This window comes from Plectropomus leopardus, chromosome 20 (assembly GCF_008729295.1).
Source record: "Plectropomus leopardus isolate mb chromosome 20, YSFRI_Pleo_2.0, whole genome shotgun sequence".
Taxonomy (NCBI): domain Eukaryota; kingdom Metazoa; phylum Chordata; class Actinopteri; order Perciformes; family Serranidae; genus Plectropomus; species Plectropomus leopardus.
In genome coordinates this window covers 4,638,156-4,651,367 of record NC_056482.1, presented here as the reverse complement: position 1 = coordinate 4,651,367, position 13,212 = coordinate 4,638,156, and the positions used below count along the sequence as shown (strand labels likewise).

General features: G+C 40.9%; 1 protein-coding gene across 5 annotated transcripts in view; it reads left to right on the top strand.

Moving 5' to 3' along the window:
* Positions 1-13,212, top strand: part of mast4 (microtubule associated serine/threonine kinase family member 4) — a 124,416-nt gene that overhangs the window by 65,540 nt on the left and 45,664 nt on the right. The window contains exons 1-2 of one of the 5 annotated variants that reach the window (XM_042509474.1): positions 513-634; positions 2,830-2,910. The exons of the other annotated variants lie outside the window; for them this stretch is intronic. Of the exons in view, the coding sequence (XP_042365408.1) occupies positions 588-634; positions 2,830-2,910 (128 nt within the window). The 5' untranslated portion in view covers positions 513-587. Of the gene's footprint in view, positions 1-512; positions 635-2,829; positions 2,911-13,212 lie in introns of those variants that run through there. 5 annotated transcript variants of the gene reach the window in all.

The window sequence follows — 13,212 nt, the reverse complement described above, 5'->3', positions numbered from 1 at the left end:
GTTGATTCTGTCTTGCTGTCCTCTGACTGACGTGCGCTGGCAGGTAGTGGTGCATTATGTTTTCTTTTCCAAGATGACATCATCCCCGTGGTTGTGGTGACATTGCATCCGTGTGGTGCGTGGCTTGTGTTAGCATCGGTCAAGGTGACTGCGTGTTAGAGGTGCAGACAACATGTAGATTACATTTATTGCATCCATTTCTGTTATGTAGCAAGTCACCAGCTGGTGGAGGAATTGTGGTGGTGGGTTGAGGGGGGGCATAAATGTGCATGCGTTTGTGATGGAGCAGGGGGCGTGTATTAAGGGAGGGGAGAAGGGGCATTGTCCTGCCTCCGTGCTCTCCGCAGGCAGCTGAGAATCTTATTTGACAGCTTCAAGGTGGGAAGTGGAAAGACCAAAACAAAAACGGTAACCACCCCCCTTTTTTTTACCCCCTCCCTTTTTGTGGGGGGAGAGAAAACCAATCCGTCTCATCGCACTGTGGTGGCTGGGTTTGGCTCTTTGTCAGTGCAGGGGGGGGCGGGAGGCAGGCAGGCAGTGTGAATGCATATCATGACCACAATAGAGCAAACGAGCACAGTTCAGCCATGAAAGCCCAGCGGGAGAGGCTGAGAATTCCAGGGCTGACGCTAGAGTGAGTATTTTCCTCTGTTATCCTACCGGGGACGCAGCTCTGCTGCAGTGTGTAGCTTCATCTGTCTCTGTGTCATATTTGTTGCTGTCTTTCACTGTTGCTTGTGCAGCGTTAGCATTAGCAGCAGCAGCATCTGCAGCAGGAAGTCTAATGTCAAATCCTTCACAGCTAGGCAACAGAAGCGTACTTGTGGCTTACTGTGTGTGTTCACGCATTTATGTTTTCATGCACATGTGTGTGATAGACAGACTGATAACATGTCATGCTAAAGGAGTGCCGCAACATGCTTTCTTCGCTGGCATGACACACTTACATTCACATGCAGGAAACACTCGCATACCCATAACACACCTATGAAGAGTGTTTCTTGGATGTGAATCAGTAATGTGTGAAGCAGTGGACTGTGTGTTTACAGTTTCTCCTTTAATCAAAGCCACAGTCATGTGTTTGATGTGATCGTTTTTTATTTAGGTCAACAAGGTATTTGTCACGGTTTCCTCCATTCGAGGCTTTGAAACCTGCAATTAAGGGTGCACAATTGGCTTGATGTGTGACTGTGTCAGAATTGATTATTTCTATGTAGATTTTATACATACAGATATATTCTGTATTTTTCTGTCAACAAATCACATGAAAAGACCAAAACCAACGATGTACTAGTTTGTTTCTCCGCACTTTCAGACTTCCCAAGCTTGTCTGTGGTTCTTACAAACCATTGGTTCCTTCTCAAGATATCAAAATGGGTCATTAGTGCTCACTTTCACTTTTACAAACGACTAGTAATTTCCTACAAACGGCAGGCCAAAGAGGAGGAAATGCTGCATTAGTCTGGGACTATTTTCATCAGTGGATTAATACACATTTGATTTGCTTGTGTTTACTGCAGCAGGATGTGGTATTGAGTTTAAATAGATGACAGTGCCCATGTTCCTCTAAATGAAGGAACTCATCAACCGGTGCAACAGCAGCTCATTTTTCACTGCCTCTTCAAGACGGGAATATCGCGTGATTATGCTGCCTCGCCCGTCTTTTTAAAAGATATGATAGCGGAATGGGGGGACAGAGTTGTCTCACACCAGGCAGTATGTTTTGACTACATGTTGTTTGTGCAACCAACAGCAGGAGGTTCAAAAAGCAGCTAGCAGCAGTTAGTGGCTTACTCAAAGAAGAAGAACAGTGGCCAAAAATGTCCCCAAATTAGGAAAACAATGAGATCCAGCACTCCTTACCCTTGGAGCAGAGGACAAGATCAGATGCCAAATAACAGAGAAAGTAAATTATAGTTAAGGCCATTGCTATAGTTTATAAAGTGTTGCCAACTCATATGATATACGTTACACTAGAGGCAAATACTGTGTACTGTACTGTGTTATACGTCACATCTGTCATACCTTTTTTGGTTCTGCGATGCCGGCATGCCATCTAAAAATCACACACTGGAGTGCAATGATGCCAACTTTGCTTGAAAAATGCAAAGGTGGGGAAAAGATGGGACTTTGTAGTGGCTCTACGGCACAATCTCTGCGTTAAATAAAACGTATGTTTTTATTAGTTTTCACACCAATGGAGCTCAATGGCACAGAGGAAGAAGGTAAATCGCTCTGCACAGATAATAATCCGTTCATTGTCGGGTTTGGTCTTTTCAGGAAAATTGTTAATACTATAGAAATATAGTCAGACTTGTCCTTTTAAAAGAGTGTTTTGGTATGCCACTGCAGTAAAAGTTACTCACCTCTATGTGACCTAATGCTCTGCAGTGCCACTGTTCAGTTTAAGAAGGGCTCACTCCATGACATCACATAGGCAGAGTTACAGTCTGTACGATTTGAATCACAGGAGATAATAAGCAATTTCAAACATATCATTAGAATTTTAGTAAAGACTGTCAAAACCATAACTCCCTCTATAATCTTAAACTCTTTAGCCTGTGTGCTTTTTTGTGTGGTCTGATTTAAGCCTAAATTGAAGCAACCTATGGGGGGAGACATTCCCACCGTCACCGAAACATTACAGAACCAGACAAATGCCTTGAGAACCAGCTCTTTTAAACAAGATTTGAGTTCATCTGACAGGGATCATTACTCTTCAGAATTCTTCTGTCGTCATCTGGGCGCGTGTCAGAGCTGTGGGAGGTGGTGGGTCTGTCCTGTGTGTGATAAAAGACAACTATTCACTCCACTCCATTTAACTTACAGCCTCACTCCCCGAAGCTTGAGCCCCACTCCCACTAGCCCCTGCAGTCCGTGTAGCCCGCTGCACGCTTTTCATTTTTGGAGGTAAGCGAGAGCTCTTGAACCATGCCTGTGTTGTTTTTGAAAGGTCTGTTAGTGCATGTTCTTTGAGTCAGTCTTGTCATCATGCATCACAAGGCTGAAGGTGGGTGTTCAGTTTGCCCTCCTAAAATCATCTGCCATTGCAATGACATTGAAAGAGGAGTGCTTATATAATGTTGATAGTGCCCCCTCCCCTCTCCCCCCATCTTGCCCCTCTCTGTTCGGAGGTTTATGCTCCTCTTTCATGTGCTAAGTAGGATTTGTGGCATTTGCAGTACATCAAAGTGAAGAATGGTCTCAATGTATCTGAACCCTGGCTGGACTGATTCATTGAGGAGTGAAGAGTATTGAAAATGGTAAAAGCTAGATATTTCAGTAATGGTTTCCTATCCAAGCTTACTGCTTATATCTCAACCGTTTTACAATTAGGGTTTAAAAATCTGCATGCTGGGTGGAGCTTAAGATTATTTTACGAACATCAAGACTTTTATCCTCGTGTCACTGAAAAGATTATTTCTTCTTGGGGTTTAATGTGCATCAGTGATGTCTGAGATAGCGCGCCCTCTACTCGAACTCTACTTGTCACCCGCCAAGGAGCTCTGAATCTGTCTTTTTTTTTCCACAAGCTGCATTTGGGGTTTCACTTTTAAATAGGTCATTAAGGTTGAAGCCATCTTGTTGTGGCTCTATGTTTCCTTGACTGGTGTTTATGTACAGTAATTACTACTTGGATGTACCGATGGCTAAGAAATTGGCCTCATAGCCTTTTGATGCCATGACATGATAGATCAAAAATCTTGTTTGTTTGGTCTCACTCAGCAAATTCTCTTTTTAATCTTGTGAGTGTTTGGCCATTTTTCTATCATTCAGTGTCCACTTTCTAAATTTGGACATTTTTTCGGTGTAAGTGCAAGCTGAACTCTTCATGAGATCTTTTTTTTTCCTAAGCAGCAGTTTGATTTTGAGCCGTAGGGTTGATAATTGATGTAGCCATCTGGTCAGAGCTGATCAGAATCAGTGAATGAGATAAGCTGCTGCAGAGGCTATTGAAAGTAACTTTTTAGACCCAGCAGGCCAAACAGTTGACTTTAACTGCACCTGGCGTTTGACTGCTCCATCTGTGCCCAGAGTACGCCTGCGCTCCGAGATATATATGTATTCCAACAGAGCTATTAATAAATGCTCTAAAAAAAAATAATATATTGCATAAGATGTTTTAACATTGGTGGGCTCCTACAAATAAATGTGTGGGGAAACCCCGTGTTAACTTTTTTTCTACCATTTAAGCAACTAATGGTTAGCTTCAGTTCAAACAAACTCATCCCTCTGCAGCCGCTTCTCTTAAACACAGTTCAGGAAGGACTTAATTGCTTAAGAAACATGACTTACAATAACAGGAAACTCACTACATAAGAAATATCTCTCTGTCTTACTGATAAAAAGAGTGTCACAGTCTGTGCTTTCTGTCAGGTTTTGTCGGTTTTTATTTGAGCTGCTCCTGAAGGAGAATTTGCCAAGAGAAACAGAATTAAACTTGGAATTCTTTTTTTTTTCTTCAGCTCATTCAAAATGCTCAATATTGAAGAATTTTTCTCTATCAATGAATAGCATGAAACACCCACCCATGTCACCTCTGATCTCCTCTTCTTCTGCTCAGCTTTCATACAGAGTCAAGTGGAGCAGGCATTTAAGTGAGTCAGCTCCATACAAGAATGTGGAGATGTTTTTTTACTGGCTGTGGTTGTTTTTTTTTCTATTGACAATTTCAGTTTTTATTCCATCATGTAGCATAGGGTTTGGTGTTGCAGTGCTTTGTGTCATGATCTCGGATAAGATGTTTAAAGAATTATGAAGTAGAAGACATTATTCTTAAGCTTTAATATACCACAGTGTAAGACCATCTGCATGATATTTACACAGCAGCACTTTGCACCAACCTAATTTACACCTGAGAAAACAGTTGTTTGTGACTGATTGATGTTCTATACAGAAGCTGGTGGCAAAGTTAAGTGCAACGTTGTGGTATTTTAACATCCCAGTGACACTGATTTTATCTAAGCAAGTGTTAAAGTCAGGTAACCATGGAGAGCATTTAACTGTCTTTCTGTTTTGACTCTTAAGGTCAGAACTTGCAGTGGATGGCATTATATTATATTCCGGTTATGTCTAATGCTTGTACATAAAGATCCTACTACTTTAGTCATTTTCAGTTGTAGCCCTTGTAAGACCACCAAGCTGAGGTAGTAGCCGATCTTAGTGGGAGTTCAGATTGAAAATGTTCCTTTGTTCAAAGGAAATGCAAAAGAGTGCGATGGTTGGGGCTTGTTGTGCCAGATACTGGGCTTGGCAGAAGATATGAGACTAGATATTGTCTTAGACTTTGGATATGGTAATGTCGTAAGTGTTGTTGTTACCTGGATTTAAAGGCTGCATTACAATAAAGTGATGTCATTTAAATATTTGTTATTTTTACAACAAAATCGTCTCTGAAAATGCACAGCATCATGACATGCACTCCATGTAACTGCAGTTAAGTAATGATTTCTTTTTTCTTATTATAAGAGTAAATGACAGGTTGGGGCTGGGTACTTTGGATTGCAAGCCCCCCCTGCCTCACAGAGGCTGTAGGGAGTGCAGGGGTAGACTTTACAGGTCAGAGTCAAGATGACACCAGTGTCTGCTTTCATTTTGGTCCAATGATAGTAAACATTTGAGCTGGAAAGAGTGACGGAGCTAAGTCAGAATTTAGTGTTGACACAGGAGACACATACTCATACCAGGTGTAAATGTAATCAGCTCAGATCATATAGATACAGTCTGGATACGAGATGCATTCTAATGCAAGATGTATGATGAGAGATGGTGAATGTAAACACAACTTTTGTCTACAAGAAGGCTCCGCAGGGTGCCATTAATTGTTCTCACAAGCAAAGAAATGTCCAGGCAGACCCACTAATATTTAAAAGTGTTATTTTCAGCTTTCATATCACTTTTCAACAATTTCACAAAATCAACTGACCTTCTCCAGGATTTCTGAACGATAACAGATTGCTGCTTTGGCTAATTACTTTTATCCCCCGTGATTCATTATATGAAACATTTATGTAATACAGTAACACCATTATTTCCATGCACATAAAAATACTGTATAATTAAACATTGCATACTGCACAAACTGTATACTTGTATCTTACTAAAGCAAAACTAATGCCATTGTTAAAATATTGTTTTTTGTTTAATCAGTTTTTCAAGGATAACCACAAACAAGTTATTTGATCGTGAGAGGACAGCAACCCAATTTTTTTCTGCTGGTGATGTCAGCGTAGCCGGTGACCTCCCTGTTCCTGCTGCTCTATGCAGGTTTGACTTTGAGCCATCTGAACCATCATTTCTTATGTGGAGCACAGAAACAGAGCAGAGCCATAATTAGAGTGAAGGCTGTCACACTGGCCTGTAGGGAGCCGGACTGAGCCACTCTGCGGGATACGCGCACACACACACACGCGCACACACACACACACACACACACACACACACACACACACACACACACACACACACACAGACACACAGACACACAGACTTTATACTGATAAAATGGCTTCTGATAACACTTTATTACATGTAAGTAGAACCAATGGTTACGTGCTAGTCATGGTAGTGTTCCCTCTTTGTCCATTTCGCTCTCTGTCTCTCTTCCTGGGTTTTTGAACACCATCCAGGCTGAGCACTTGGCAAGTGATTGGACTAATCTGCAGCATCCTGATGGTCCTTAGGTCTGACTGTGCACTTCCTTAGTGAAGTCTTTCAACCACTTCTTCTGCTCTCCTGTTCACTGTTTGTGAACAGGAGAGCAGAACATCATAATGACCGGCATACAACATCAGAGCTGGTGCATGGTATTCATATGGTCTGTTTGTCTTCATCCGGGTAAATATATAAATCATGCCTCATGACCACCCTTTGGATGTAATGCAGACTTCTTGTGTAAATGTGTTTAAAAATCATTAGCTTCTTAAACATTGCCTGTTCAAGGTGAGAATATTGCACCATTATGCCACCTCAGCATTCTGTATAAAAGGTATGATGGCAGAATGGGGGGACATAGTTAGCTCGCCTTGAAGCTTCCATGAGAGGAAGTTACAGCACCAAAATGGTGTCTGTATAAACAGTAGAGCTGGCAGGATGGGACCATGGGCAGGACGGTTGTGACTTATGATGATGCGTTTCTGTAGGAGATTTTAAATGCAGCTAGTAGCAGTTTGCGGCTAACTTAAGAGAAAAAAACTGCAGACTGTCTGCAGAATGAGAAAACTGTGTAGTTCAGGAGCTCCTTACCCTCCGAGCAGAGGACATATATATCGTCGCCATATAACAGGAACGATAAATGATTGTCACTAAGGTAGGTTTCTATTAACCCTCAAATTGTGCAAATTGAAACTGCGAATATGAAAAATGCCTAATGGAAACACGCCAATTTAGGAAAAACTCCCATTTATAGCAAAAAAGTTTTCACACTCACATGAAGTGGCTATTCCAAAACGCCATATCTTGCAAAACTGCTATGGAAACACTTTTTTTGCTTTTATAGGTCACATGATGCACAACAAAGAGTGTCGGTAGGAACTGCCTCCCTCAGGCATGATGCAGCAGGTGCTGCAAGAGCTGTTATTGCATCACATAACTCTTCAAAAGTTGAGCAGATCATCCAGAAGTTTTGAATTCAACAATTCCTCTGTGAAATCATGGACTATCCCCAAATTCATGTTGACATATTTTAACCGCTTGTTTCAACCAATCAGCAGCCCAAAAGTCAAAAGTATTCAGTTTACAAGCATCGAAGAGAAAGAAAATCAGCAAATATTCACACAAGTTAAGATAAAACGAGTGGATTTTTAGTACTTTAATTATTAGCAATATTAGCATATTTGGATGTTGAGGTAGATGTGTCTCCTCAACATATATTGTAATTACTGCTGTGATCTACTGTGTCCATAAATATTAAGCCTTAGCTCCCATTTTCTTTCTGTAAATATGAGCTCCATTTATCTTGTTTTTACTTGCTGTCATGAGGTCGATGGCTATTTCTATTTCTGTTAAGCTTGATAAGACAAGATGAATGTTTTGAAGCTGGATTGTGAAAGTAACATGCATACCTGACTCCATCAATCATGTGATTACAACAACCTCAGACTCTGCACACACACTTACAGAAGCACTCTTATCACAGCTCTTGAGTTGTGTTATTGCAGCACAGCCAAGTGTCTGTCTGCGGGGCCAAACTCTGCTCTCCTGTAAGAATAGTCATTGGATATACGTAATCAACAGCTCGGTTTCCCTAAGGTTGGGTTCTTTGTGACGGGCTTGTTATGGTTAACCCTTTAACAACTGGATCGACATCTGGCATCTTGTGCTGCATTGAGGCACATTTTACTAGCATGGTTGGTTATATGTATGTTTTTCAAAAACCAATGGGGGAAAAAAAACACAAGAAGCACCTTGGCAAGAAGAGTCCTGCAAAAAATGATCTAAACAGTAGCAGGGGGTGGAAAATTAGGAAAAAATGTCCAGAAAACTATATTTATAATTGTCTTGATATTATACTTAATTGAATATTAAAATTATGTTACAGGAAAAAGAAAAAAGTTAAGCACTTTTTTGTCATTTTCTCTTTCTTTATTTTTTCTTCTTTTTTTCTAATTTCTTGCAAATTTTTGGGCCAAATCTTGTTGTTGCTTGATGCTTGCCGTCTTCCCATTCAATGTTTTTGAAAGAAATCAAGCAAATTTGCTCAGGTTTCAAAGAGTTAACCTGGTTTGAATCTTTTGTTCCATGCTGGGAACAGCTACTTCAGAGAATTTGCCTGCATACTGTCTACTTCCTGCGGGCTGCTCTGATCAGCTTACTCAAAACTCACACATACACGCAGGACTCCAAAGTCAAATTCATCACTGAGCTGACAAAACACCCGTTTTTATGTGTGTTATGCAGGCATATGCATGCATGAGTGCAGCTCATTCAGCTCTTTATCTGAAATGTCAGTTTTGTCACAGTTAAGGTAAAAACAATTTGTTAGTCAGTATTTTATTAAATATTTGGCTCTTATGAACAAGGATTAACCTTGAGATCGGCGTGTTTTTTCAGTAGGCGTTAGTGTTTGGCTGCTTATCTGCCGACCTGGAAACACAAGTCAAGGATCACATGTGATAACGTTAAGGTGAGGCTCCCATCAGCTGAATGAAGTAGGACTGTCTGAGCAGGGAACAGCTGAGGGAAGAATTTATGCAGTAGCAGGAGAAATCCATGCAAAAGCAAAGCATTTCCATTTCAAATAGGTCCTGCTTAATACACTGACCCACCGAACTTTTGGAGGGGTGCCAGTTTGCGAAAGCTGCAAGTGCACAGCAGCATCTGCTGATGATGCAGCACCCCACTGTCTCACAACCCCCCTGCACAGGATGTGAAGTGGTAGATGCCTGTTACATGATATGAAGCATGTTAAGCAAAGGGAGCGGGGTGAGTGTTTGGGATACGGAGCACAGTCTCAGTGAGAGGGTAAAACAAAAAGTCAGCCGCTGTTGGGTGTCGTATCCCTGCAACAGTGGAGGCTGTCACCACTTGACCTGGATCACACACTCTGTGTGCCTCTTAGGATCCTCCCCGGATTACCTTTTTTATTTGAGGACAGAGGAGGACAAGGTGTCCTCTCTGCCAGTGTGTTTATGCCGCAGCTGCCTGCAGATGTGCCTGTGCAGAGGAAGTTTGGACCGAAGGAGAGCTGTTGCAGGAGTACTTGTCAGGACTGTTCTGGGGGTCGCATCCTTCCCAACCCTGAAAGCCGTCGCTTCTCCTCACAAGGTCTTCAAAAGCCCCCTTCACATCTCCCTCTCTGGCATGACTTGGACACAATGTCAGATTCTAGTCTGTGGACGGTACTGTCCAACTTTAATATGCCACATTTCTTCAGCGGAGCCCGTCTGCGCCGCTCCAAGAGGTAACCTTTAAAACAGTTTGAACTGTCGCTGTGTTTTCTACAGTATGACATGTTGCTTAACAGACAGGCTTCTTTATAAATCTGGCTCAGATATGAGTCTTTGCTGAGTAAAAAGCTTATTGTCCTAAATAACAGGTAACTTGACACTGATTGGCAGGAGGGATGTGTTTCCTTGTATTAACAGCATGTTAGCGAAGCTGTTTTATGAGGCCAGCATGAATAAGAAGCTGGGTGTTGCCTCTGAGCCTATTGTTTATTATTTGCTTTGTGAGTCAAATGGTAATTGAATGTTTGTTGTTGAAGCAGTCTCATGTTCCTTACACAGGATGTGTACTTTCCTATATACCACTCCTGATAATTAAGACTTGAAAAGTGGAAATGTGGATTGTTTTTTGTTAATTTGCTATCAGTGATTGTTGTTGTTGGTGTTACAGTTTCTGTCAACCATCAAGAAATTGTCCTTGTTCCAGTGAAGCGTGAGAAAATGTTGCGTTTCATACCATGCTATGGAATTTGACTTTATAAAGTCGCTGAATTAAAGGCGTTTCATTGGTTTATATGATTCACAGTGTGTAGCCACTGGTTTATAGCTAAGCCACTTGATCCCAGTTTTTTGTATATGGTTTGGTGAAGCCCGTATAACTGATATTTATCTTTAATCCCTGTGCTGACCCATTTTATAGTGCAAAACAGCTTAACATGGAATACTGGCTGCTTTTTGGACATCTTGCATTGGTGCATAAATATTTTTCACATTTGACAACCACAGACAGATTTAATGGATGTTGAAAACTGAAGCTTGATGCTGTAAAAGCACATCTCAGAAATCCTGGCATGTTTTTTTTTAGCCATGTGTTTGTGAATAAATTGAAGAGTGACAGTAAAGATGAACTGATTATTGATTTAAAGTCATACAGATGAAAAGTTTCATCACAGATTCCCAGTGATTCTCCAAACTGACTTTAAACCATCTGAAATGGCTCTTCCCCTTTTAAGTGTGTTGCATAAGGAACAGTTTTTCCATATCATTACAATGAGCCCCCTATATGTTCATGATATTTGACACAACACTTAATGTATTAATGAGGCTGCTGACACATCTGTGTTCTCAAACTCAAAAGAGAAAAGTAGATGTTGTAAACTGTAGTAATTTGTGAACATTTTACAGGGTTCCCACAGTCATGGTAAACCTGGAAAAGTCATGGATTTTCAAAATCACATTTTCTTGACCTGGAAAAGTCATGGAATTAGTAAAAATTATGAAAAGGTTTTTGTCATGGAATTTTGTTGTGTGTAACAAAATGTTAATATTAATCCTCCATGAATAACCTTTAAGGTAACATAACATAAAGGCAATAAAATTTTCGGTAGGTGTTGACATAATGTAGTTTTAAAATGTGTGAATGTGTGAGAATGTTTATACCATCACGTATGATTCGCCATTTTCTGTCTGGGTTCCTCTCTCCCTTCCTGTATGCCAGTTGAAATAATGTTTGCTTAGATTTGGATCCGATATGTTTAATGGTGGGGCAAGACATTTTTTTTTATTATGAGTCCTTGAAAAGTCATGGAAAAGTTTTGAAATTTTATTCCTAAAAATGTTTGGGAACCCTGATTATAGGAAGTGTAGGATTTAAGAATGTTGTTGCAACTATTGATCATATTACCATTAGGTGCTAAGTTAATACTGTATTGCACTTTATGTGACAATATAAGCTCCTGACAAACTAAAAAAATAGAAGAGATTTGTCAGAGCTGAGTGTCTGAGGAGCTGTGTGTTACTGTACATCTTCAGATGTAAAATCAGTCGTCAGTGGCTAGGAGAGAAAAAAACTGCATTGCTTTTACCCAAGCAGCAGGTTTTTAAATGCTATTAATAGAGCCGTGTGTGTCATATGTCTGACTTTGAATTTGGGTTTGTCAGCGAGGAGCAGCGATTTATGTGGCATTGCGCTTTGTCAGCTCACCTGACAGCTCTGACAAGGAAGCAAAACTCGCAGAAGTGAAAAAGATTAATCATGGCTTTTTATTTTTTTGTGTAGACATGGGTCAGGATCAGACATTTCAGATTTATCTGGATTCAGAGCGTTGTAAACCAAAGGCTTTTTATCTATTTTTGCGTCTTCCCGAAGCCCAAAATAAGCAAGCACGCTGAAATCGAAGGAATTGGTTTTGACGGATTGAGATTACTTTGTAATAATAAAGAGTTACAGTAAAGTAGGTCAGCGGAGAGTATGAAATTAATGTAAACTTCAGGTAAAGTGAGATCTGTGAAATTTCTAAACATGATATGTGAAGTTTCTCTAACTTCTATAAACACCTTTATAGAGTTTTTCGAGTGGTTGCTGCGCTTGTGGAGATTTCATGTGTAATACCACTGTGCTGTGTTGAGGTTGAGGGTTTTGCATATAACCGAGACTGGTAAACCCTCCTATGGAACCGATCCAGAAATCTCACACATCTGCAGTACAGCATACAACACTGTCCTACTTTCTCCTTATCATCTTCGCCCAGGGCGTCTTTATCCCTCCTTTAAAGCTTCACTATATCCACACGTTTTTTTTTTCGCCCCAGTCAGCCTCTCTGGACACAGAGGTGCCTCCACCACAGCTCGGCTTTAAACATGATGATGGTCTTCATGTCATCACAGCCTGCAACTGGGTTTTTTTTTTTTTGTACGGTAACCCAGACGCAGTCATTTTAGCATCTCCATAAGTGGCACTCCATGCTCTGAAAGGGTTCTAATGGTACAAACAGTGGGGAGGGGAGCGAGAGGGTGAAGCAACAAGAGGGTTGATTGGGCAGCACTGTGGCATTCTCTTGGCCTAATCCACAGTGAGAGGGTATAAATAGATCTCGTTAAATCTGATCCTCTTTGACTGAGCACCTGTGTACCAGATATTATTCACTCCCTCGCCGTCACAATAAATGATTCATGGCGTGTGTCCACACTTTCAATTGCAGGGGTTAGCCCTAGAAACCACTTGAGTAAATCAGGATGAATGGGATTTCTGTCAAAACAGGGTTTCCCCCTCCGATTTAGGGAGATGGATTGGATTTTGGTGGGACAGCGGGGCAGCAACAGGACTGCAGAGAAGTACTCGCAGCTTGGGATACTTCTGTTCCCAGTTATTCAGCTGAATGCAAAGATATTTTTTTATTGTCATTATAAAGCTCTCACTTTTCACAGTGCCGTTTGCTTGTTTGCCTTTGAAACCTGAGCAGGTTTGATTTCTTTAAGAAGCATGGGTAAGAAAGGCAGTGACCAACTTGGCAAGAAATGTCCTGCAACTTGTAAGAAATTAGAAAAA